At 38.5% G+C, this 27,116-nt stretch overlaps 1 protein-coding gene across 3 annotated transcripts in view; it reads right to left on the minus strand.

Moving 5' to 3' along the window:
* LOC119651284 overlaps positions 1–27,116 on the minus strand; it is a 218,744-nt gene that overhangs the window by 24,953 nt on the left and 166,675 nt on the right. For all 3 annotated transcript variants that reach the window (XM_038054796.1, XM_038054797.1, XM_038054798.1), the window contains one exon: positions 668–3,261. In XM_038054796.1, the coding sequence (XP_037910724.1) occupies positions 668–3,200 (2,533 nt within the window). In that variant the 5' untranslated portion in view covers positions 3,201–3,261. The remainder of the gene's footprint in view (positions 1–667; positions 3,262–27,116) is intronic.

Consider the following 27,116-nt stretch of genomic DNA (forward strand, 5'->3'; position numbering starts at 1 on the left):
GACGTTCTTCATGCTATGTGGAGCGGAAGACGTAGAAAGGTTCAATGGACGATGTCGTCTTTCCCCAAACCTGGACTAAACGTGTGACATCTGTTTGTTCTTTCACCGTGACATGGGCAAAAAACACTTCGCACAACGATGGAGAAAGAGTGCAAGTTTCTTGGAAAATCGTGGGGAGTCTTGAAGCTCATTACTAGAAACTAGCGATGGATGTACGTAAGTATGATTGTCATGCTATGCCCCACATAGGGGCAGTTATTCTCTTCGTCATATCTTTTTCTTGGTATCCTTGGTGACGATGTTTCCCTGGAATCCATACTCGTTCCTCTTTTCAGTATCTACTCTTCTTTCTCTGATATTCGCATTGCGTCCGCAAGTTTTGGGCAACACTTACCTGGTGTGACAATTGCTTGACAGCCCTCATCCTCTTCCTCTATTCACTACTACTTCAAAAATTAACAGTGTCCCTTAAAGGGCATGCAAGCACTCAGTAATTTATAAACTGTTGACTATGACTGACAATCTCGGTAACGACTCAAATATTTCGTTTTAGAATTTCAAATATTGTTCTGGTTGGAAAGCCTCATTCTTTAGAATCTGACAGAACTCATACTAACGATGTAACTAAACTTTAAAGAAACGGCTAGTTAGAAAAAACAATGCTTACCTAGATTAGCGTAAACATTGTCCGATTTACTTTTCAGGGAGCCAGTTCCTGTTGTGTTCACATTGAATCCGTGTTTTTGTTTTTTCCGGAGTTCTGCACTCTTTGGAGGTGGTGGTCGGGTGGGTTTATGTTGTTCACTGTGACGTTGCGGTGGTGCGGGTGGTTTTCCAGTTACCAAAGGCATACTTTCAAGTGGCTTAGAAATATCTTTCACCACTTCTACTTCACTTTGGTTAATATCAATTGGATGTATAATCACCAAACGTGGTTTTCCGACAATTCCATTATCATCGGTTGCTGCAATCTCTGAATAAATTCCATCTTTCTTATGTAAATTGTCTGTAGTTTTACTAACACCCATTCGAAGGAATTTTCTTATTGAAAATTTATTTTTCTTTTTCTTTTCATCTACAAGACATTCTTCTGACATGGATAAGATCTTTCGAGGAGCGGGTTCAGGGGTGGATGGTTTCGCAATTTGATTTTTCTTGTTGGAACTGAACGTGTTTAAACTACGGAATTTAGGATTAACTGTTGCCCTTTCTCGTTTGTCCTTTTCTCGTATAACAGGCGAGTTAGACTTTGTTCCCACAGTTGGGTTTCGGGTGTAAATAGAGGTGTGTTGGTCGTCCATTGCTTTTAGTTGATGATGTTGCTGTTGTTGATGATTCTTGAATGCTTCTTTAACATCTTCAGATGGTGTTTTTATTTGTATAGATTTTGATTCGAAATAAATAGTTTCTCTAGGTTCTTTCTCAAAGTTGTTCAGGTTGTGCTCCCTTTCGTCCGCTTCAGGAGAAGCAGGTGGCGGATTAGGCGCGCGTCCTTTTTTCAACAACTTTGAATATTCACTTCCTTCTTTCCTGCCCAAGGTCGATCCTGATTCAGACGTATTGTCATTTGGATTATGAATCACTTGCTGGAGTTGACTGATAACATTTTGTTCAACAGCCGTAGGTTGACGTTTCGCAAAGGTCTTAAGAACAGTAGTTGGTTTGGCAGGTACATCTGGCTTCTTATTTGTAATATTTTTTTGCATCCCATGTAAGAATGATATTCGTGGGTCAACTGTAGGTGGTGGTGGGGATTTGGGTAAAGCCGGGGCTTCAACATTGCCGTCTGGATCAGCTGACCCATCCGGTTCGCCCGCCAATTCACGACTTTTTTCAGCACTAAATTCTTTCCGCTTATCGCTTGTAGACTTTTCAGTTATAACCTGAATATCCTCGTAATCGGAACTAATAGCTTTCTTTTCAGCATCGTCTTTAACCATTGATTGATATTCACTTCCGATGGATATTCCTATACCACTATCAGATTCACTACGATTCATATTATATGACGTTTCTTCATCACTGCTTCCATCAAAACTGGAGCCTGTAGAATCTATAGCATCATCTGAGTTACACTTCGTAACTATTAAACCATCCGAAGTGATTTTACTGCTTATATAGTTGCCATCGTGCATGGAGTAAGAAGTCATATATGGAGATGCAGAATACAGTGATTTGTCAGTATCTGGCGTTCTAGTTCCACTTTCCGTTTCACTGTAATTTCCGTGATTATCGCTCAGCCCGCCACTTGACTCTACAACATCGTAATAGGCGGACACCCCATTCTCGCAATCAGAAGCATTGCTTTCTGAATCCGAGTATTTATGAAATACGTTGACTTTCGGTTTCGTGTGGTCCTTGGTGATAGGCGCATTGCGGGCAATCATTTTTTTACCATCAGCGTTTGACTTCAAGACACAATTTAGTTCAGACGTCACTTCAAACTTGATTTTGCCATCTTTATCCGATTGTATTCTGGCCGCTTCACTCTTCTGACGTTCTAACGTTTCGGATATTTCCTCTAAGAGAGATCTTTCCATAGCTCGCTCCAATGGTGGACTGTCTTGTATGTTAGAAAGTTTTGAATCCCCTTTTTTGGCTTCAACCCTCTGAGTTTCTACTTTGGATTTCGTAGAGCTAGATTTTTTCGCACTAACCGTTTTTGTATTTGCCCCGAAGGGTGTGACTGAAATTTTCAGAGTTTGCTTTTTCCCATCTGAATCTACTTGTGGTGTCCCCAATCTCAACGCTGCGAACGATTTCTTAATGTTCTCCTCAGGATCACCTAACAAGTTTCCATTGTTTGTATTGAAATCCGTATTAGTTTTCGTTAACCTTCTCAATTCCCTGTCATCTTCATCATCTGTTGCTGTGTGATCATCACGCTCATTCTGCGGCACATTATCTTCTTCATCTGTCGTCGTTTCGTTTTCAGACCATTCACCACCATAGCCAATAACTTCAGTCAATTCCTTAGGGAAAGATACTTTGGATTTCTTTGGTTTCATGCGTAGCCCCTTCATAATACCTTTTGGAGGTGTTGCATTTTGGGGTGTTATTGTTTTGGAATGCTGAACATTTATACTCTGCCCGTTCGTTGAGGCTGATATTCTCAAATGTTCCTCGCGTGATTTAAAGCAATTGGAGCATAAATCTTTCTTCCAAGCGTTTTGAGAAAAACGAGGACAAATCGCAGACATTATGGTGATGTTGGTAGTGTTGTTAAGAGATGTGTTGGTGATTTATAGGTTGATCATTTTCCTGAAATGAAAAAAAATAATTTCTCGTTTAGTTATAATGTAGACTCTTTTATGTGGCTTACATGGTAAATGTCATCTAATATTTACATTAACTATTTCTTCTTCCAAATTCGTCCATTCTTGAACAAATTAACGGCATAATTAAACAATGACATCTTTATAATATTGTCCCACATTTTCTGGTAATTACTGTTTCACGGTATAACCTTGTGCACCATTCTTAAATTTTAATGGTTCATCACAACTTAATAAAATAATTTCACGGTTGTAGAAGGAATTAAGACCTTCGCATTTTGGAAAAGCAGTAGGTGCTACCAAAAGAACTATCAAGTCGAGAGATAATTTCCTCCGGTATAGCCCACGCGAACGTTTCATTAGAATTTGCAGATTGTATTGACTTCGGTATGCACTCATAGTAGGCGTATTTTTAATGACTTCGGGAAAAGTCTGAAGGCCCAATGAAAGTCAATCTAAAACTGTTTCCATACTTATTATATAACGAACATTTCAAATTATGTTCGCGTCAGAATAGAAAGTTTGGATCAACAATAAAACTAATCGTCCTACTATTTTCGACTACACATATCAATACTTGATACCTACTACAACAAATTAATTAACAAAGCATAGTTACATACTTGTGTACCTACGCACTCTCAATTTAATCTAGTTAACACTTTCTGTTTCGGGTAATGTCTCCTTGTCACAGGTAAATCACCTCAATTAACTGTTATTATCACAATATTCTTCTACACAATACAACTCATAATCTCGAAACGCATGTTAAAAGCTTGCACTGTGGAAGTTAACGTAGTTGGTTCATAAAACTTTAATGAAAGAGGAGGCTTAATAATTGCATAATTTTTTGCATAGATAAATAATTAGCAAACTCTAATATGGCTGCGCAATGTGTAATGTTGGAGAAATTTTACGTGGATAAACTATTAATAGACCTCTGTCATTGATTAGTATTATGCATGTCAAAATATTTAATATTTCTCAAGAGGTTGGGAGACAATTTTTTAGCGTTGGTTGCAGTAAATTAGCAACCTTGTCTGGTTGCAATAGATTCATATTAGAAATTGTGCATTTTATAATTTTGTTTTGAGTAGAAATATTTCAAAAGCGTTGCAGAATATCAACGTTAATAACAATGCGATAAACAAAAGTCAGTCCTCTTAAGCAAGTACAATGTAGAGATTCCTTCATTACATTTTAGTTGGTTTCTGATCGAAGTTAGCCCTTATTTGTGGTTTTTACATAATTTGGTCTAAGCTAGTTATTGCTCTAACTGCCAATAAAACTCTCAGTATGAATGGCAACTGGATATGATCTTTCTTTACAGTATCCAAGCAAAATTCAATATCCAGACGTCCAACAATAAATTCTGGACCGAATTCAAGGGCCATATAGTATTTTAGTGACACCACCAAACGCTAAATAATAATAATAATAATCGTCGGCGCAACAATCCATATTGGATCAGGGCCTTGAAGTGTGTTAGAGCACTTTATTCAAGACCGTATCGGTACACTACAGGATTACAGAACCCTGTAGAAGGCAATGTCGTCAGCATTGAACTCGCCCGAAATTATTACCCTGATTTGACTTAGGTACTCATTTACAGTTGAGTCGACGTCAAATCACAACACAAATTCCACTGCCACCAGTGTAATTTGAACCGCGACCTTCCGTGCTCTAGCTACTGAGCCATCGGCTGAATCGATTGGGCACTGTACACAAAAGTCGGACGAGTTGTGAGCATCCTTGGATCATATTTTGTTAAAAAACTCGGCTACACGAACAGAGGTCAAACGTCTCGAAGAATGGAGGGACAACGGCTTATAAGGTGGCTCTCTTTTACCTGCACTGATGAATAGACTCATTAACACTTCACATACCAAGTTGTGTGTGATTGAACGTCGCCACCTCTCAGCCTTGATGAATTTCAGAACAAATAGGGAGGCCAATATAGACTCGGATCACTATCTCGTTGGCATGGTGCTCCGAGCTCAAATTACGACACCATCTACAATCCCCTCTGACAATCAGGTGAGAGTGAATACTGAAGCCATCCACAATACAACCCACCGTGACACCTATCAGAGGGAAATGGATGCCGCCATAACCGCAGTCAAGGGAGATCCTGGAAATGAAGCATCAACAAATGATCCTCACAATCACCTGAAGAACGTTATTATTGATATCGTCACAAAGATATTTGGCCCCAACCGCAAAAAAAGTCGGAACGGCTGGTTTGACGACGAATGTAAACTAGCTACGGAACGGAAGAATGCCGCACACCGAGCAATGTTGCATTCTCAAAGAACGCGGGCACACGCAAAGACTTATCATGAACTCCGTCGAGCGGAGAAGCGACTCCACAGAAGGCAAAAGGAAGCCTGGGAAAACCAACAATTTTGTGAACTAGAAAAGTACACCAACAAGTCAGCAGGATGAAGCCTTATACACCTCGATGTTCACCCTGCCGAGACAAAGAGGGAAATCTGATTTCCGACAGAATGGGCATATTGGGGCGATGGGCTGAGTACTTTGATGAGCTACTGAACAACCAGAACATCGGCGAGTTGGATGTCCCGCCAACTGAAGACGACAGACAAATACTGCCACCATCAAGTATAGGAGAAACAGTCCGTGCAATTCATGGGCTAAAAAATCATAAGTCGCCGGAGCTGATGGAATTACAGCCGAATTGGTTAAATATGGAGGCGACCAGTTACACCAAATGGTTCATCAACTTATGCTCAACGTATGGGACAGCGAATCAATGCCTGACGATTGGCTAGGAGGCATTATCTGTCTCATACATAAAAAGGGAGCAATGCAGCTTCACTCCAAGCAAATCAGCAACAGATCAGATTTTCTCTGTGCGGCAAGCGATAGAAAAACTGTTGGAATATAGACACCATTTGCACCATCTTTTCATCGACTTTAAAGCTGCTTATGATAGGATGTCCGGATGGCTCAAGTGGTTAGAGCGCTGGGCTGTCGTAGCGGAAGGTCGCGGTTCAAATCTCGCTGGGGGCAGAGGAATTTGTTATCGTGATTGGATGTCGGACACCAGTCGACTCAGCTGTGAATGAGTACCTGAGTCAAATCAGGGTAATAGTCTCGGGCGAGCGCAATGCTGACCACATTGCCTCCCACAGTGTACTGTGGTGTACCGTTACGGTCTTGAATGAAGTGCTCTAACACACTTCAAGGCCCTGATCCAATATGGATTGTTGCGCGAACGATTATTATTATTATGATAGCATAGCCAGGTTAAAACTGTACACCGCCATGAGAGAATTCGGTATCCCGACGGAATTATAAGACCGACTAGGCTGACCCTGACCAATTGAAGGCCAGATAAAAGCAGTAGGATCACGAGCTTACTCCAAACTACAATTTTATTTTATTATGTATATATATTTCAACTCACTCCCTTCATCAGTACATCAGTAGCTTTGTACAAAGCTTTGTACTGATGGAGGGAGTAAGTTGCTTTGTACAAAGCTTTGTAATGATGAAGGGAGTAAGTTGCTTCCGAAATATATAAATGGTCTACCGGTACTATGGTACCAATCAACAATATCTAACCTCTCAGTAGGATCACTCTCGAGACCATTCGACATCAACAACAGTCTACGATAAGGGGATGCTCTCTCATGCATCCTCTTTAACCTGACCCTCGAGAAAGTGATCCGTGATGCTGAGGTAAATGCAAGAGATACGATCCTCTTTAAGTCCACCCAACTACTGGCCTATGCTGACGATATCGACATGATGGGAAGAACCACCCGAGACGTACAAATTGCCTTCATCCAGATCGAGCAGGCGGCGCGAGGTTTGGACCGCACATCAATGAAGGCAAGACAAAATATATGGTGGCAACGTTAGCACCGAAAACCAACCAACCAACAACATCAAACCGCACTGGTCAAACGGGAAGAATAAAGATAGGAGACTACAACGGTTGTTGTCAGCCAACAGAGCCTATTTCAGCTTAAAAAAACTGTTCCGCTCGAAATGTCTCACCATAGGTTCAAAGCTCTTACTGTACAAGAAGATGATCTTGCCAGTCCTCATGTATTTCTCGGAAACTTGGGTTCTTAGCAAGAAGAATTGCGAACTCTTGGCCGCGTTCGAGAAAAGAATCCTCCGACGAATTTTGGCTCCTTACATGAGGATGGACGATTCCGTAGCCTACATAACGACGAAATTTATGAGCGATACCATGATCGTCCGGTTGTGGATAAAATCTGATTGAATAGGTTACGGTGGGCGGGTCACTTAATCCGTATGGATGGATATCTATGGTACAAAAAGAACACGAGACAGACCCTGGCTGAGATGGAGCGATGGCGTAGGTCAGGACGCCAGACAGCTTTTAGGGATATCGAATTTGTGGACCTCGGCTTGAAATCGGAATATCTGGAGTTCCTTATTACAGCAGGCCTAGACTGGATTCCGGTTGTTGTGCCGAACACGAGACAGACCCTGGCTGAGATGGAGCGATGGCGTAGGCCAGGACGCCAGACAGCTTTTAGGGATATCGAATTTGTGGACCTCGGCTTGAAATCGGAATATCTGGAGTTCCTTATTACAGCAGGCCTAGACTGGATTCCGGTTGTTGTGCCGTTGGTGATGATGATGATACGAAGTTGTGTTCAAATCGTCAATTCGGTAGAAGAGTGTAAGCATGAAAAAAATCGAGTAAGTTAATTCAATGCCAACCAAGAAAAACTCCTGAAACCATAATTAAAGCGTGTTCGCGGTATTTCTAGCAAAAAATTGTTAGGAATTAAAATCCAACACCGTCTCCGTCGCTGGTAGCAATATTTTATTCGACATATATCGATGTTTTGGAATTGCCAGGGTATACACCCGGCACTGAAGAAAGGAACAAGTTGTTCCCGATATATCGATAAATGTCGAATAAAATATTACCACTAGCGACGGAGATGGTGTTGAGTTTCAATTGCTGAAACCATTTTGAAAGAAACGATGTGTTGTTTCTTTGCAGAGGCCAGGTTTCCCCTGGCCTGCTTTATAACTTTCTCAGACAAGGTAAAGTTTCTTCGGAAGTCAATCGCAGGCCAAGATAATAGATAATACAAAGTTTAAAATTTCATGAGTAAATGATTGGACTATCATATACAAGTATTATGAACAGCTATAGTGGGATGAGAGAAGATATTTTGACAGGATTGTAACTGGAGATGAAACTTGGGCTTTTATTTTTGAATCTCCGTTTAAACAAGTCTCCAATAATAGCATAAAAAGACAACACCATAATCAAAAAAGTTGAAAATATCCCAGCTGGAAAACTCATGGCTACACTTTTTTGAAATTGCAAGAAACTGCATCGATCGAATATAAAGAATAAGTCGTGTTCAGAACCATAATATACGAGTAATATACTGTGCTACTCGACAAATGAAAAGATGTGATTATGGAGCAAAGGCAAACTATCCGGGAAACTAGAAGCTGGACGCTTTGAGTATGAGAGGTTTTGTGTATTTCTTTTAGAAAAACATTTGCTTGTTTGACAAAAAAAAATACACCCCCTTTTGCATGTATAAATTCCGCGTAGAACGATATACACTGTATGCGTGAGCGTTACAGTTCCCACCTTCCCACCAGATTTGATGTTAATATGTGCAGTTTCCGAGAAAAATGCGCGTGACAGACAGACAGTGAGTCGACTTGAATAAGATTTTGTTTTACACAAAACCTTGAAAATGGATAAAATTTGTGCTGTTTTCGCACGATAATGTTATGCTGCGATGGCTGCCATTCATAGACCACAGCCCAGATTTACTCGTAGCTCGCGATTATCATTTGTTCCCAAAAAATTAAGTAGAGTTTTCCTTTCTTACGCCGAAGCGAAAGAATTTTTAAGCAACGATGGAGTGAAGGACGCGGTTTCTGCTTATTTTAACACAAAAGGAAATAATTTCTGTCCTGAGAATAAGTAAACTTATTGAAAGACATGCAAAATTTATTAGGGTGAAGGGAAAATATGTTGAAAAGGGAAATAATTGCGAGTTTTATTTCATTTTCTTTAGTTTCAATAACCCGCCTCCCCCTCCCTCTTACGTCCCTAGAAGATGGTATTCGTCCAAATATTACGGCAAAATGATAATCATTGTCGTCAGACCTTCTCTAACAAGCATTATAGAATATGGGACAAATTCCAAATTTGATGGAATAATCATTCTGCGTGAAGAGACCTGTTTTTGACTGAATAGCGTCATCAAAATTATCGCATCTACTACTTTTGAAATGATGGCGAGCTAGTTTTAATCATTGAAGATTGCTCCAAGTTAACTTTGCAATAAATTGAAATTTGATGGATTTGAGGACATATAAATAAAAACGGTTTGTTCTGGCCAAAATGCCTTTGTCTTTATATTAGTTAACTGGGTTTTGTTCATTTGATGTCAAATAAGCATTCGTAATTGTAAGATTGCCAATTGTGGTATTGCTGAAAAATTCAGAGCAGATAGTAACCTTCAAGTGCAAAATCGTCGAAAAGGTACGAAAATATGAAATTGTACGCATGGAAATGATTTGCAAATGCAAAAACAATTCACACAGCAATTAAGTACAGGTTACCAAGCTGTTTCAAGTACCTACGAAAGATAAGGAAGATTCAGAAAACCGGTAAATGGCATGAGTAGAATGAGTAAGGTTCAGAGGCTCAAAAGAACTTGTGAAATATAGTTCGTACGATACAAAAGAAAGTCGTTTTTGCATTGAATCGTTGTTGGGGATGAAAAGTGGATTTTTTTTTGAGAATCTCTAGTAGAAAAAGTCGGAAACCAGAACCTCGGCACTTCAGGTATGAAAGGTTTTGTTGATTTTTTATGGAATATTTCTCTGCACCATGGTCCCACTTATAGAATATATAACTCGTAATGAATATGCGTTGAATGTCTGATATCCAATTCCACATGGTAGTGACATGGAATAATTTGAGGCTAAAGAAACAAATTAATTTTGTCAATAATAGTAGGATTTCGACTAAATTCCCAGTATGATGCTTCCTATTAAAGTCTGCCTCACAGCAACATTTTCCGAAAATATAATAATATACTATTGTTAAACTTATTCGAGCATATTCGTAACGAGGAGTATTTTGAGGCCTAGATACTATGTGCATGGACCACTACCATTTTTTCAGATTTTTCTCTGAAATAATTGATCCTTTTCCGACTCCCGCACTTCTCCTTTTTGCAGCCAATATCAAAACTAATATTTATTTACTCCGTACTAATGGAGACCTGTCATTTAACACATGACATACATTCAGTGAGAATAAAATTTTACTTTCTCCTTTTGCATGTATGAGGACCCTACCTTAAACTTTACATACAACAGTGTTACTCGCTGCATGCAAAGGGATTCAGATTTTCCAGCTTCCTAACAAATTTCGTACCACCGCAAATGGTCCATCACATACGGAAAACCCTGTTCGTGGCACATTGGAAGCATTCAGCTGGGAAGTTCTATCCCATGCCACTCTCCAACCAGACTTGGCTTCTTCCGATTAACACTTGTTTGAATCGATGGGTGAAGCATCCGCTGAACAGTGCTTTGATTCATAGGAAGAAATGAAAAAAAAATGACTCGGTGAATTGGTTCGCAACGTAGAGGAGGATTTTCACTGATGTGGTATTCACAAATGGGCCGAAAGAGGAGAAAAATCTGTAACTACCAATGAAACATACTTTGAATAAACCTTCATGTAGCATTCCTGCGAAATAAACATGTAGCTATTTTGCCATGAACAAGCAAATTTTACTGTTAATTCTGATTTACCTTTCGATAAATTCAAACATCTAAGTCATGAAAGATTTCCGCGGAAAAAGAAAGAGATTTGATTCTTTCTACGATAGTTGAAAATCTTCATCTCAAGCATTTTTTAGCTTGACTCAGATAATTATAATAAATTTAATTAACTTAAAAAATATTAAATGAAACCTAGAGTTTGGATATAGCATAAACCAGTTTTCTGGTAGTTGCACTTCCTTTCGAAGGTCAGAGCTACTAAATTTTTGCTAACATCCCTCAAGAGGTTCTTATCCAATTCTTTTCAAAAAGCGTCCATTGATTTCTAGATACTCTACAGACAAATTGCCGTGAAGTGCGTCCCCAATCAAATGGTATCTATGCAATCGAACAACATTGAAATACTTCAATTCAAATACTTTAGCTAGTATTGTTACTTCTTCTACTTTCATATGTTGCCATGATAATAGCTTCACGCTTCTATAAAATGCATTTTCTATGCTAAAATCTTGCTGCATAAAAATACTGTCAAAAGCTCTTTCGAAAGGCGATAAAAAGTAGGTAGAACGTGATCTTAATTACTTGGATTACTAACACAATAGAATTTTGGAATAAAGTTAAGTTGCTACTTTGCGGTCAAACTTTTTTTCACGCAAGTGTATATTAATCCAACTAATTCATGAACATGGAATCCTCCTAACTATCCATGAAAGTAAAGAAAATTATGAAATTGCACTAAAAATGAGAAGTTGTAAAGTATGTGCTTATTTATTGATTATTGCGTCAATTCACTTTTAATTTAAACAGATGTACACAGTTCAGTTCTGAAATACCATTCTTTAATATAAATGAAGCAGCAACAGAACAGTAAAAGATTTAAGCGAATTTTGGCTTTTTGGTTTCTCTTTGGGGCGATGGTCATCTCAAAGTCGCATTACAAATAGTATCCTTATTTTTATGGAAGACTTTATTACCTATGCATACTTCCAACCGACTAATATTGAATAATAATGAAAATTTATATTTTGCAGTGCGCGAAATAATTATACTGGACATTAAAAAACTTTATTTATTGTAAAATCTTTTATTTCTTTTTTCTTTTGTTTATTATTTATGCAATGAGAGCATCAAAACATAAATAAACACTTATTTTATTAAAATACTAATATACAACAACAAGAAATAATAATAAAGGAACAAGCCGAACGAAATAAATCTCTGTCTATTTTTTCTGAGGAGGTGGCCTGTACACGCCAGTGTGTGGGATTTTTACCCACTAAAACTTCGTCTACGATAAGGGAGGGATTAGTTTCGCATTGTACATGTTCGCCATCTCGTCTGCCAAAATGTCAATCGGTATCATTCCAAAGATGACGAACGCTGCACTATCTGAAACATTCCTGAAGGCATACCCTCAGGGCTGTCCTTCTGTAGACTGCATTCAGTTTGTTATCATGAAGTGATAACTGCAAAGCCTCACTCCAAACAGGAACAGGAGTCGCAAAGAGCATGATCAAGCTCACCACCCTGGCTATAAGTAACCTGGAAGCATGCCGTGGCCCTCCCACGTTCGGCATCATCCTTGCCGTGGTCGGCATGCAAATGGTTATATGATTCCCGATTCTTATACAGATGAAATTTCTCTTCCGGCGCTTAGTGATGAGGAAGGGGAAGACTAAGTACATCGTTGTACATGATGTTCTACGGGTATCCGTCATCAGTGTTATACAAAAGCCTCCTTTCAGCGAAAATAGCATAGAGATAAGCGGGATTACCAATCTTCGCTAGGGATTTCCTTATTAGATTCCAATTGGCCGAATTGAGTGCATTTTTCACGTCCAGGGTTGCTGCCACGCAATATTTGCTGATGCTACCCTTTCCGTGAATTGTATCTTCGACCAAGCCAGCAACCAATTTGATAGCATAAATGATTGCACACGGGACCCATACTGCCGATCTGAAAGGCCGCCTTGGCTCTCAACAACTGGGAGTAATATATTATAAATTACCCGCTCTAACATTTTCCCCACATTGTCCAGAAGACATATGGGTCTGTATGAGGGCGATTCATCTGCCGCTGGAAATATTCCTTCGAACATGCGCGCTTTGAACAACTCAACAAATATGTTCAATATGGATTTCACGGGAAGCTTAAAGACCTTATTCGGTGCTCTGTACAGGGCAGGGGCTTCGTTGTCTCCTATTCTACCGCAGATCTCCAACGACTTTTCTCTGGTGACGGGCGGAATAGCCGGCGCATTCAGAGGTCGCTGAAATGTGCCACTGCCCTCTTTTTGCCGGGGAAATAACACCTGGAAGATTTTCAGCAAGACAGTAGGACACATGATCTGCCGAGATAAACAACCTCTAAATCGTCTCATCACGATTTTCTAAGCACTCCCCCAAGGGCTACTTCCGCTTTTAAGCAGAGCTTCTTAAAGCATTCCCTCTTGCTTCGCTAGTAGTAGTGAGCTTGAGGATTTTGCGGGCTGCCTTATAGGCGCACTCTTTTTGCCCCTGAACGATTCTACCTACTGCCTTCAGAGCCACTTTTCTGGCTCGGTGTTAGGCTGATCGAAGGCTGTCCAGTTCAGTATTCTACCAGTAGTTTGGTCTTCTACTGAGGAATGGACGCATCACATGCTTTGGCGATGAATTGGGCTACACGGACAGCTCTTTCCGTAGAGGCGTCTGCTTTATCAGGTTGATCTAACCACACCTCTATGAAGGTCTGCTCATCCAAAGTTTTTACAGATTAACCAGAAATTTTTCTCGGTTTCCAGTATAATGGTTCTTTGCCCTGGGGCAACACACATACCACAAAGAAGATTGCTTGGTGATTGCTATGGGTGTTGCGTTCGCTAACGCACCAGGGCATACCAGGGGCCAGTGCAGGGCTGACAAAGGTCAGGCATACAACCGAGCAAGATCCCCCTTTCTGAAAGATGTTTACAGCACCTTCGTTAGCCAAAACGTGGTAGATGTCAACTTTAACGTACTATCACTTTATTACGGATGGTAAGATTTCCACGAAAATCTAAGAATGAGGCAAACACCTTAGTTTGTAAATTGCTTTGGAAAGTACTAATCATTATGTTTCATTTGATACCCCCCTTGGCTATATTCGATAAAACAGATTTAACACTCCTCTTAAACTCAACATAGAGCGATGTCGCCCTCTGTGTATGTGGGGTATACAGTTTCAACATTTCTACAAAATGGAGAATGGCACTTGGTGTTTTGTTAATGATAGTACAATACACCAATGTTTGTAAACAAAAGTCGATAAGTAAATAAAGTTAATTCAAATTCTTATTAAATAGATATATAAATTTGCTTCTACTCTTCAGAACTCGTGTGACTATTCATGTTGATTTATTCAAATTATTTGATCGACAAATTTATGAAAGCTAGGCCTGGGCAGTTTGAGGTTGATTTATGCGGTGAGTTTAGCAAATATGTGAAAAGTACCAGCTGTCTTTGATGCTCCCATGAAGAAGTCTACGAGCAGCCATCTTCAAAATCTTATTTCCCATTTGAGTAAAACTTGATTATCTCCTGCATGACTGAAGATCCATTTTCTCGAAGTGACTTGCTAATTCGAAGTTTGTTTTTTCTCAACATGAGATAAGAAATTAGATACTTCAAGGGTGATGCCTTTTACTGGTGTGCTTGACTTCATGTATTAAATTTTCGGATACTAATACTACTGCAATATATTTTTTAATTCATTTTATTTTGGTACTGTTATTTCTTATAAACCCTGTTATTTGTGGTAATCTCGGAGAAACGGAATGATAGTAAAACAGACAGACAGGCATTGCCCGGAAAAAAAAATAAATTAAACTATTCAAAATAGTTCACTAAGCGGATGACTGTTTAAATTTTACATCTGGAATAGCGAGACTCAAATTACTCAGTTTTACTGATTACTATTACAACCATTCCTCTAAAGGTGATTCGCAAAATGTGATTCCAGTGAATTAGGATTCAAAGCTAATAAAAAATATTAGAAAGCAAAAATTGCCGAGTTCTTTTCTGCTGCCGCTAAATTGAAGTTTTTATAAGTTTCCAGAACTTTTGGGAGAACTAGGAAACAGGAATTTAGCTCTCTAATAATGTCTATTTTTGATTGGCTTTTATCATTATAGTACTTCAATTTTTACTACGAACCGCTGACATAAATAGCTTAACCGTCCAGTTTAAAAATTAATTTTTGTTTACGTGCATTAACTGTTAGTAACACCATTTCACTACCCTCAAAGGCGCCGACATCTTTATTAAAATGAATTTTTCCAATGACACTTCTATTATGTATCGTATATTTTTAAAGGCATTGATAATTGCCCTTTCCTGGTATTCTTCCTTGAAACATTATTCAATGTTGAACTGGTTGCATAATATATTCTCTCCGTCTAATCTAGATAAAAACCTCAACCTATTGTAGTAGACAGGCGGAAATACTATATTTATAAACACCGGCTTATTTTTATTACTCATATAATGAATTAACATATTCATATCTAACTAAATTATCACCAAATTTTGGAAGCTATAATTCAGTATTATTCTGGCCCGTCCATTTCCCTAAACCATATAAGTAAATATTGATTTAATTAAGCTCGAGACAGATGCTGAAGACCTTCAAAAACTACGGCCTTTGGTTGTTTCAGAAACTGGTAATACATTGGTTTCTCAACTTTGAAACAACGGTAAACCAATTCGATTTCTGTAGGAAGCGCTTATAAAAATTGATATTTTCCACAGATTTTGTGACCTTAGTCAAATTGGCATGGATTGGAAAAAGTGCATTTATGTATCATCTTTTATTTTGAGTGTTCACTTTTTTAAACCTATTCGATCTCTAAACCCTTTAACGATTTAACATTTTTGAGAAAATTTCTTTTCCGTTTTATACGTAATCAGATTCAATTCACAGGAGACAATGACAAAAGGTGATAATAATGAATTGTCATGAAAAATTTCACTTTTTATTTTAGTGGTGAAGATGAAAAAAATGCGCAGCCACATATCATGGATGAACTGCTTACTTTCAGATGGTTACTATTGTTTAAGTTGCTTTACGAGACCCTCAAACGTCAGGGCAGATGACCTCTATTTGAGAAAAAATTTGAAGTATGCTACCATGGTGTACTACCATTTTCACTTACAGGTGTATAATTTACCTCTTTAAATGAACTTAGTAGTTTTTCGAGCTTCCTGTACTTTTTCAGAATCAAGTTTCTTGGGCCCCACTTATTGCATGGGCATTTTCATGATTTTACCGTACCGCAGTTAAGTGTTTTCTTTCGCAAAGATATCCATTAGAATCGACCAAGAGACCTACATTTTCGCAAGTAATGATAGTCAGATAGCGTGAATGCCACTAATGAACCGGTTGCCCGTTGGTATCGTTTATCTTCTTCGCGGCAAAAAACATTAACCAGCAAGATAACGACGTATATATATATTTTCTTTTAGGAGCCCGGGTTGCGGTAGTATTATGCATTATTCACAAGAAACAGCTATTATTTTTTATGCAACAAATAAAACTTTCGAGGCGATTTTTTATACATTTCTGTCATCCCATTCCGCCGGTTATTGTGCTTGCAGACACGGATTTTGTTTTTATGTGCTTGAAGTGAGAGATTAGCGGATTAGCATGACATGATTTTTAACAAATTTTCATGAATTGAAACTCAAGACGAACTCGGAATAAAATGGGGAGGGAAAATTGTTACATCACATGCATGCTTTATTTGAAAGAATAGTGAAAATATTTTTATGCGAGAACGTAAAAACTCCAAAATTATTCGCCAAGATAGACTAGCTAATTTCAAAGTTAATCATGAAAGTAAGTTTCTGGCGGCATTGGAAATGCCTGACGGATTACCTGTGTCATACACTAATACCACCATGGATTTTAGAGAATTTACGTCATTCGAATTTTCAACCACGTTAACATATACTTCAGTCTCAGGTTAATTCCTAAAAATTTATTCTTTACCCATAAATGAATTTAAACAGTTCACTTTTTTGGCGAATTTTGCCAATCTGATTTGGAATAGGATATGCCATCTTCGTAAACATATGTACATGCATATATATACATGTACTCTGGTTTATCAGCAGTATTTCAGCATATATAGATATATGACGGCCTAGAGGCTCACACGGAATAGAAATGTTGGTCTATCACAACTTTGTTAGTAATGGTAGGATTTCCATCAAACTGTTCATTACTATGCCCTGTTTTATCCCATACCATTTCTCAATTGTATTATAGAAAGGGAACTTTTTCATAAATTTCTAAAATATAGCAATATTCCATTATTAACCTTATTTGGAAAGACATCGGAATGATTGAATGATTGAAGACAAGATTTTATATGAAGACATTTTAGAGTTTCTGATTGAGTAGGTTCTAAGAAGGAGACCTGGTACATTTTGTGTTGCGTATATTTTAAATAGTAACCCTCTTTGAGTTCTGGTGATTGGCCCAAGTTCCAAACTATGCAGGACAAAACATGTCGAATGTTGGATACCTGGCCCTCGAAGGAAGGCAGTGGGCATAATCCATATGCTGAGTGAAGGGAACCAGGGTATTGATTCGGACAAGGGAGGGTAAAGTTCATGAAAGCAAATCTACGAACATGGAGGGTTTCAGCTTGGTGTGATCTGATTGCACACGGGACAATAACCAACCATATCAGGAAATTGTAGAGCAACATACCACATAGGTCCAAAAATTGCAGTATTTTCAGTGCATACAGCGCCTCTCGTATGGGGGCGGCACTAGCGGAGAGCCTACAGACTAAATCCTATCTATTAGTAACTTCTCCTACATCTTTTACGGAACAAACGGAGGAAAGGGAAACTAGAGACGTGAGTAGAACTGGCTTGATCCCAGGTCTTAGGATCGGATCTAGACAAACCGGACACGACAAACCAGAGAAAGTGTTACGTGGAAAATAGAAGAATGCTCTGCGTGAAGAGGAGACTATTTATCCATGAGGATATGGACATTGCTGCGCCTCCAAATTTTAAAGAAATGGAACGTAAGAGGACGAAGTCCGATACGTTGGAAGGAAACATGTCTATAAATCGACCGTGGCATACGCTTCTAAATGGTTTCTATTACATATTAGCTAAGATTGGTCAAATTAACCTGCAGCACGTCATAGTGTCCTCCTATCTGGTGCAAAAACCAGGGGTCTGATTTAATAAAATCTGTGGATCAGTTAAGGCGCCTAGGATCTTTTACAATGAAGCATCCATATGACCGAGAGCTTGTCTCATGAAACCGAAACCTGTGGAGGCAACTATGCTGAGAGAGTTCTGTTCCTAGGACCTAGTTGTGGTCATCCTGTAATACCACATTAATGGCGAGAGGAAAAGCATCACAGTTGCCTCTGCTACTATGATTCTTTATATCCTCCACCGGTGTAAGGACTAACGGATTTGGTAGTATATGCAGAACCCAGTGGTCTCGAACTCTCAATAGATTACGATGCGAATATTTAACATATTTGTCGGGGAAATAGCAAATACAATTCCAGAGAAGAGACAATGTTTGATTTCATTTCTTCAGCTGGATTCATAACCGCAAACGTATGGTGCGCCCCTACGTCCATAAGGCCGGGAAGAACTGAAGTAATTGACCTAATAATCTGCACTTCCAAAGAGTTTATTACATGCAGCCAGTATTTTAACTTGTGCAACATTACCCACAAATGAGACGTTTATATTCTAGGCACAGAACGTGCATGAAACATTTTTATAGTAAGGGCAACATAATATAATCTGCACAAAAAGTTTATAAATTATGGGAATCATTTCGGTCATGAATACTCAACCTCAAGAATCGATGGATAACAAAGTTAGGAAGCAATTGTTCCACCCGAGGAAGAGAAACTGGCATCTACTGATACCATTACAAATATGTACATAGAATGTTAAAGAAAAAAAGGTCAGCCAGCTATAAGAGAGATTTCAGGAGTAGCACACTAGCTACAATGGAATATAGAAAATCAGGAATAACCAAATGTGATGCATATATTCTAAAAGGGAAACTGCAGTAGAATGCGATGAACGTTCATCAGTTAGTAGAAAGAAGGAATGAAAGATAAGTAAATAAGTAAGCTACCTTTTTCTTCAGCCTTTGTCCCGTTCACAGGCGGGGTCGGCTCAAATATGAGTCCTATATCACTTCAAATTTTCAATTTTGACCCCTGACTTACCCACTTTGCAATCAATGTGAAATCTAAGACTGATTCGCAAAGCACCAATAGAGACCTATTCTTTTTATTCTTTTTCTTCAGTTTTTGTCAGTTTTTGGCTCGTCGTAATTGGTTTCACCATTTGATCCTATCAAATGCATGATCTGGACGCAAATCTCCATCCAGCGCACCAAGCCACTGTTATATCCGCCGGCCTTTTGGTTGCTTAACATCGACTTCGATATTCAGACCAATATTGACAAGTGAATTCTCGTTAGCGTGAAGACGCTTCTCTGACAATTTTTCCACGATCAGGGCAACCACATATCGATCGCGGATATCCTCATTTCGGATGTTTTCAAAACGTGTTATGCTACTAGTCCAACGCAACTTCTTCGAATTCCTTTCCTTTACCGCAAGACATCGTTCATTGTCTTTTATAGTCGGCACTGAGAATCATAGAGAGCGGCAGAACGGACGACATTGTGGGAAATTTTAGATTTAAGACGTTCGTTGATACGTCAACCATAAAGAATACCAGTTGTGGAACGCCACTTCATCCAGGTTGCGTTAATATGTGAAGCAATTTCATAACACAGTTCTCCATTGGCTGATGGTATTGACCCGAGATATTTAAATCACTCAGTTCTGGCTAGGCCGCTGACAGTAATTGTGCCTGTTTCATAGGGATCGGGCGTCAAAAATTCAGTTTTATTCAGATTCAATCTGAGACCATGTTGCAAGAGGCGATCATTCTACTTTTGGAGACCTATCATTTGATATAATTGAAATATATCATTTGGTATTGCAAATGGCCTATAAGTTTGCTGGTATGAGCAACATCCTACACAAAATCATGGCATTGTATGAGATTTCATACATTTGCACCTGGGTAAACCAACATATGCCATATGTAAACCAACACATGGCTATGAAATTCCATCTCAATAGGTTTCGAGAAAAGTCCGTCTGACAGACAGACTCGTCAGTCGGCCAAATAGATAGAATGACATCAGGTAGATTGTTTCTGCTGAATTTCCCTTTCAGCATCTGGTAAAATTGCCTTACCCAAAATCATCTGGTTGGATTTCCTAGAGAGCAGTTACCTTCTGGGCATAGTACCATCGCATAGTTTCTGTGGCCTTCTGGGTAGCCTTTTTCATGGCCGTCGATTTTGAATGACATCACAAAATATCACATAATTTGCTCTACCGAGAACATCGAAGTCGATGGTAAACGACCAACACGCCGGTTGAAACAACGGTGGCTTGATATGATGGAAGGGAAAGGGAAGGGAACATCCAGATCAGCCATTTTATAGGACCAAAGGAATCACGACGAGCCGACCCCGCTTGTGAAAGGGACAAAGGCTGAAGAAGAAGAAGAGATCGCCTCTCATTACTCTCTCACTATTGGGGGACATACTCTAAATTGCGAGGCAGCAAATTTCACTGGAACCTGAATCTAGTTAACAGTGAGGCACATGGAAAGAAGAACTTGGCCTTTGCGAATGAAACAAATTAATCATGTATATAATGATAACTATTCAATTCAAAGTAGCAAAAAGCCTACTTGGATGACTTACTACTAAAGAATAATGGCAGCAAAAAATGGGAACTTCTTTCCACTAACATATACGAGATACTAGTGTGTTCTAAATTCAAATAATGCGGGGGATCAGAAGCTTCAAGTGCTTTGAGCTACGATAGGCTTATAGTCCTTTCATGCAATAAACTTTGATGGTTTTTAACGTTTTGTGTAAAACAAAACCTTATTAAAATCGATGCCCTGTCTGTTTATCCGTTACACGCACTTTCATACAAAGCGGCTACACCAATTCGAACGAAATTTAGTGGACATATGAAATCCCACGCATTTTTTGCGTTGATTGGGAAAATCCCTTAGATTCATCATAAGAATGCAAAGACGAAGAAGATAGTAGTGCGCATAATAGTATCAAGTTTATCAAGTTTCGTGGAAATCTGACTATGAGTATCACAGTTACAGCAGTTGAAACTTATCAATTTCGCGCTAATTAACAGCATATTAAGCCATGCAAATAAGATACTGACCTCATAATTAACGAGAATAATTGACATTCGAGTGAAATATTAAAGTTCCATTTATGCCTTTTGCCTTTTACTGTTTTACACAAAACTTGATTAAAGTCGGTTTACTGCCTGTCCGTCTGTCTATCACACGCGTTTTCCCCAGAAGCTATTATATCGATTGACACCAAATTTGATGAGAAGGTGAGAACTCTAAACGCACACCCATGCAGTGAACTACATCGTTCTACGTCGAATTTAAGAGGGAGTTCCCATAAATGCAAAAGGAGGGTGTAACATATTTTACACCAAACATAGCCATGTGGGGCATCAAATGAAAGGTCTCGATTAGTCCTTTTCAATGCTGGTCTGTTTCGAAAAATGGGGGAGGGCTGGGGCTGGAAAGTGATCATTTCTTTCACGGACCCATTCCCAGAACCTACCCAACCGAAAAATCAGAAACAAATCACGAAGCTGCCGATATCTGTTTAAATAAACTTAATAATAATATATCACTATAATCTTTAGTGATTGACTGTAAAACCCTCTTAAGTTGGTAGTAGAATTATGAAATGCAGGGATAAATGCTAAAATATATATAGCATGATATTGCGAAGTTTGATAGAAATCGCCCTATTACTAACAAAGTTATAGTAGGTCAAAGTTGCCGCTTCTGTCCAAATTTTAAAATTTTGAAAGTCAGTATCACGCTAAAGTGAATGTTCTGTAATTAATAAGCAGAACTAGCAGCTAGTAGGGCTAGTAGCTTTGTCCTGAAGAAGGGAGCATGTCGCTCCCGAAATATATAATATATATATATATATACACGTTCAAAACAAAAAAAATGTAGTTTGGGGAAAGCTTCTCCTTGTCTATTAACTAAAGGCTGGACTACAGACCAAAATCTAATCTCTTGAATATTGTGACAAAATATATGCATATACATTATGTGCTTGGTATAAATGAAGCAAATGTGCACTCAAATATTTTTATATAAGGAATACACAAAACCTTAATACCTAGAGCGTCCAGTTTCGGGTTCCCGACATGTTTACTATATCACATATGCATATTTATTTTCCTTTATTGGAATCTTCTACTATGTATATAATAAAACTAACAAAAACAAATAAAATAAGGTAAACTATAAATTGATCTAAACTCCCATACTATAGACATTCATCTGTATACATATGTATGTAACTAACCTAGAACACGAACTGAGGTGAGTTAAAAGCGCCATAATATGTGGTGGATGAATGAAGTACCCTTTGAACAGTTACCATCGATGGATGTATTATAATCAATGAAGAAGAAACCAAGCTGCCCAAGACCATTGCATTCGACCATTTGTAACTTTGCGGCACTCGTCTCACCAGCGAAACCTTAATGTTGCTCGTGGAGAATCCGGTTTGGAAACTGCTCATAGTCGAGCTATTTTGGTTCAGGAATTTTCTTAATTTAGTGGACAGCACAGCAAAAACAACAAATCGTAGAAAATACTGTGAATGTATATCCAGAGCACAGTTAAGTCTGATACCAGAGCCGGATTGGAAATTTAATAATTTTACCTTTTGCGCGCACAATATATAGTTATACATATAACAATTAAGATGCATGCTAAACCTGTAAACATCCCCTTCGTTTCGAGTATATTACCAAATTCTATTTTTCAACTATCTTTCAAACTAATTCTATTTTTCAAATTATTGAACTCTCTTGGATTTGGTTTCAATGCTGTTAACAATCACCACTTTTGGTGCTCCTCAGATTTACCCGTAATCTAAACATTCGTCTTACAAGACATCATTCTTGATTCCGGTTCTGCTTCTCAATGACTCAGACAAACTAGTATCTGACTTGGAGGGTAATAGGCCAATTTATTTGAATAGATTAACAGTAAACTGCATATTCTAAACAAAATGTAGGCAATGATCACCTGGTGCCCGATTAGCTCCATTCAGTGCCTCATCCAATCGTGGACCACACTTTCCTCGGGCTAAGAAGTAGCTCAGGAACGTCTGCATACTCATATTTGTACGTAAGTACATTGTTCACGAGGTCGAAATCTACCGTTACATTAGGCATATTCTCTCATTGAAGATGTGAACATTGTCGGGATGTAGATAAATAAGCAAATTTGTAGTTATCTATTAAATTGCAATTTACATGACCTAACACAATTTCAAACCTGTCGGCATAATATGTTTCCATCTCGCCAGTGCCACTTACTACTTTTATATGGTTGTAGTGTTTTTCTCATTAGTTTTCTCGCACATGAGTGTACACTTTTACGTACAAGAAGATGTAGGTAAGAAGTAGATGGGAACCTACTAAAGCTTGGCCTTTTCAGTTCAATGGGATTTGAATTCTCCAAAATAAATCATAGGCGCCCCCCTTTTATTAAACCTAGGGCTTGCTTAACGGAGTGCTTTGATTAAAATTACATGAGTAAGTAAGATAACGGTCTTTAAGTCAAATTACAGATTGATTGCGAACTAACACGCGACTCTGATGAATACCTTCAAAAATTCGAGAGAAGTTAATACCGCTTGGACCTGTAAAGATACTTCTAAACATTCCAGTCCAGTTTTTTGCGCTTATGTTTACTCCGCTGCTGCAGGCAATGATTGCGAACATGGTGGAATGAAAGTATGATTGTATTCACCATGATAAATTGCTAGCTCAAAAAATTGAATAAATTTAGCATTTCAAAAAGATAATAAGCATCATAATATATCCCATGGCACGTGTTGCATTTAAACTGTTTTTGGTATCCCCAGATGTTATTCGACTTTCGCCTGATCCAAACAACCCGAAACAGTACAATTAAGAACTTGCATTTTTCTCTAATTGAATTGCACGATTTTTTTTTTAAATTTTAAAATCACTTTTGAACGCGGCGAAAATCGATTTCAAAGTGCGTAAATTTAAACATTTCTAAAAACTTTGTATTGTGACGTCACACTGGCATGGAAGTCGTAAATGAAACAAATTATTTAGTATAAAGAATGGAATGAAATTACCAAAAATAAGTAAATTACGCGGCTACTATTATGCCAAACTGCAAAAACAATACGGAAAATCATCCCGAAAAATGTTCTTTAGGCTCTATTTAAAGAAAAAGGGCGCAAGCTTTGATTCGTTGTACAGATTGTCCTGGAACACCCCCGACAATTCTGCTGCAATGATCATTTCATTGTAGCTATATATTCTTAATTATACTCGTTTAGTTTTTCAATACTAACAAGAATCGAAACAATTTACATTCTCCACGTGTTCTGTTTTTTCATCAACCACGAGTTCGACAGAATAATTACTGTTTAGACTCGATGTTCGGGGCAATTTCTTTTCTCTGATTGTGCATTCGACCCTCCCAATGTTGGGTTTGATGATGCGAGGCGATTGTCACACTTACTAATTGCCGTCCGTCGGTTGCCGGTGAATGAAAACTTTGGCAATGTGGCGTCACGCGTGCTTTGCCGTTGAAATTGCTTGAAATATGTTAAATATTATGTGTACTTTCCGAAGAAAACAACAATAACGGAAGCTGGACGTCTCGACAATAAAGGTTTTCTGTTCATCTTGTGTGAGAAATTCCCTGTTCACGTTTTCTCATTTGCGTGTACCTCCAATTCAAAATATTCCTTGATATCTAATGGTCTATATGTCCTTACATATGTGTTTCCAAATTAGAACTCCGCTGTTCATATGAGTTCATTTTAAGTGATGATGGCATCATACACGTCTTGGAGTGTGATAAATTCACATCAAATTCAAAATTTTAACCTTCTACAACTTTGTTAATGATGGTTGGATTCTTGTCAAACTTTCCAGAATTATGCATTGCATTATGTTATTACTACTTATAATCGTACTTCTAGGATAAATGTTCGATTTTCGGGTAAATTTTTAAAATATGATAATATACTATTATTAACTTTATTTAAGCAGATATCGGAATAGGATGTATTTTAGACCCATATGGATGCATCAGCCCCCCCCCCCCTCCTTCAACCCAGTGCAAAATGATACCACCCGCAACACGTTCCTACCAAATTTCGTGGCAATTGGTTTAGCAGTTTCCGAGTAAATAGGGTGTGACAGAGAGACATGGAATCGATTTCGCTTTACAAAAAACCTTGAAAAAGGCATTTTAGACATTATTGAAATTCTGAATTCGGTACATCTTCTCGACACTACTAAAATTGCTTAGGTTAATGTTCTTCTTAATCGTATTTCACTGATATTTTAAAAGGCGTTTCACTTTAGGGATATCCCTCGAGTCTTATTGTTCAGGAACGAGTGCAATGCTTCTTATTTGATTGAAAAGCAAATTATGGTACGTCAAAACTGTAGAATCAACAATGACATTATGATAGTCGAGAGGATATAATTTTTCAGAAAATTTGCAGCTGAGGAATCTATACTCTTCTTTTCTTTACCCTTTGTCCCATTCGATAGTAGGGTCGCTTAAATCGGATTCGAATCTTTTCTCAGTTTTAAGTTCGATCAGGATGGAGTCAAGCGACTCTCAAATCATTATCTAGCGGTGTTTTATTCGGCATTTTAGTTGTTTTCCAGCGACTTCGATTTTCAAGCAATTTGTTGCTAGTGGCTTTTCGTTAACGCGAATTATGTATATGACCATACTATGAAAGGCGCTTCCCTCGCTTTCTCGATGCCAGCAGCCCCATACTGACCGAGGATCTTTTCGCTTCCCAATATGTTTGCCTCTATTACCGCAAGGCGCAAGCTCATTGCCTTTGGTAGCATTCAGAACCATAGAAAGCAAGAGGAAAACGACATTGCGGTAGATTTTAGGTTTGAAACGTTCGTTGATGCATCGATTGCAAAGAATGCCAGTTGTGGAAGGTCACTTCATACAAGTTGTTCAGAAAGTATTCAGCAAGATTTGATGCATATGGCAACATTTATGGATACATCAAATCACTTCATTGACATTACTTTTCATAAGAGTTGTCTTCTTTTGTTCAACCTAAATGAAAACAAATGATAGCAATGATGGAAAATCTAACTTCAGATGGACAACTTGTGGTTTCGTCCAGGGCAGAGGCAGACGCTGCCTCATCTATACCGTCTATAATTCATAACGTGCTTTGGGTATGAATTATATTCATGACATTCAAACCTAAGGCGGGCAAATTTTATTTAAGGATTTGAGGATCGGGGTTTTTTTTCAATTAATCCGGCTCGCAATCAAGTGGATGGTGGACTTAGGACTCCCTCAAATCCTTAAACAAAATTTAACTGCAAATGTTGTATCTATGACCTGCAGTGTTTATCATATTATCTTCTTCTTTTTTCTTAGCCTCTATCTTCGAATTGGCTGGCCTAGATCGAGTTCATTACTTTTCTCGGCCGTCGAGGTGAAATTGAGAGGCTCCAACTTCGATACTTAGACCAATCTTAAATAGATCGACGACGACCCTCTCACATGTTGGAGAAACATGGTATCAACTCCATATCAATCGTCGTTCAGCACTTGGAATTATAGAATGTGACAATGCAAATTTCACTTTGGTAGATTTTGGATTTGAGACGTTCGTTGATGTGTCAAGAATATAAGTTATGGAGGATCAATTCATCTGGGCTGCGCTAATAGGTGAAGCATCGTGACGCTTATTTCTCGACAGATCGCGTATCACTGACAGTGATAGTCCCTGTTGCATTGGAGCGCGTGGGCGAAAACACTGTTTTATACATATTCAGTCAGAGGCCGTTCTACTTGAGGAACACTTTTGTTGCTCGAAATCACCTTTGTTTTG

This window comes from Hermetia illucens, chromosome 3 (assembly GCF_905115235.1).
Source record: "Hermetia illucens chromosome 3, iHerIll2.2.curated.20191125, whole genome shotgun sequence".
NCBI lineage: Eukaryota > Metazoa > Arthropoda > Insecta > Diptera > Stratiomyidae > Hermetia > Hermetia illucens.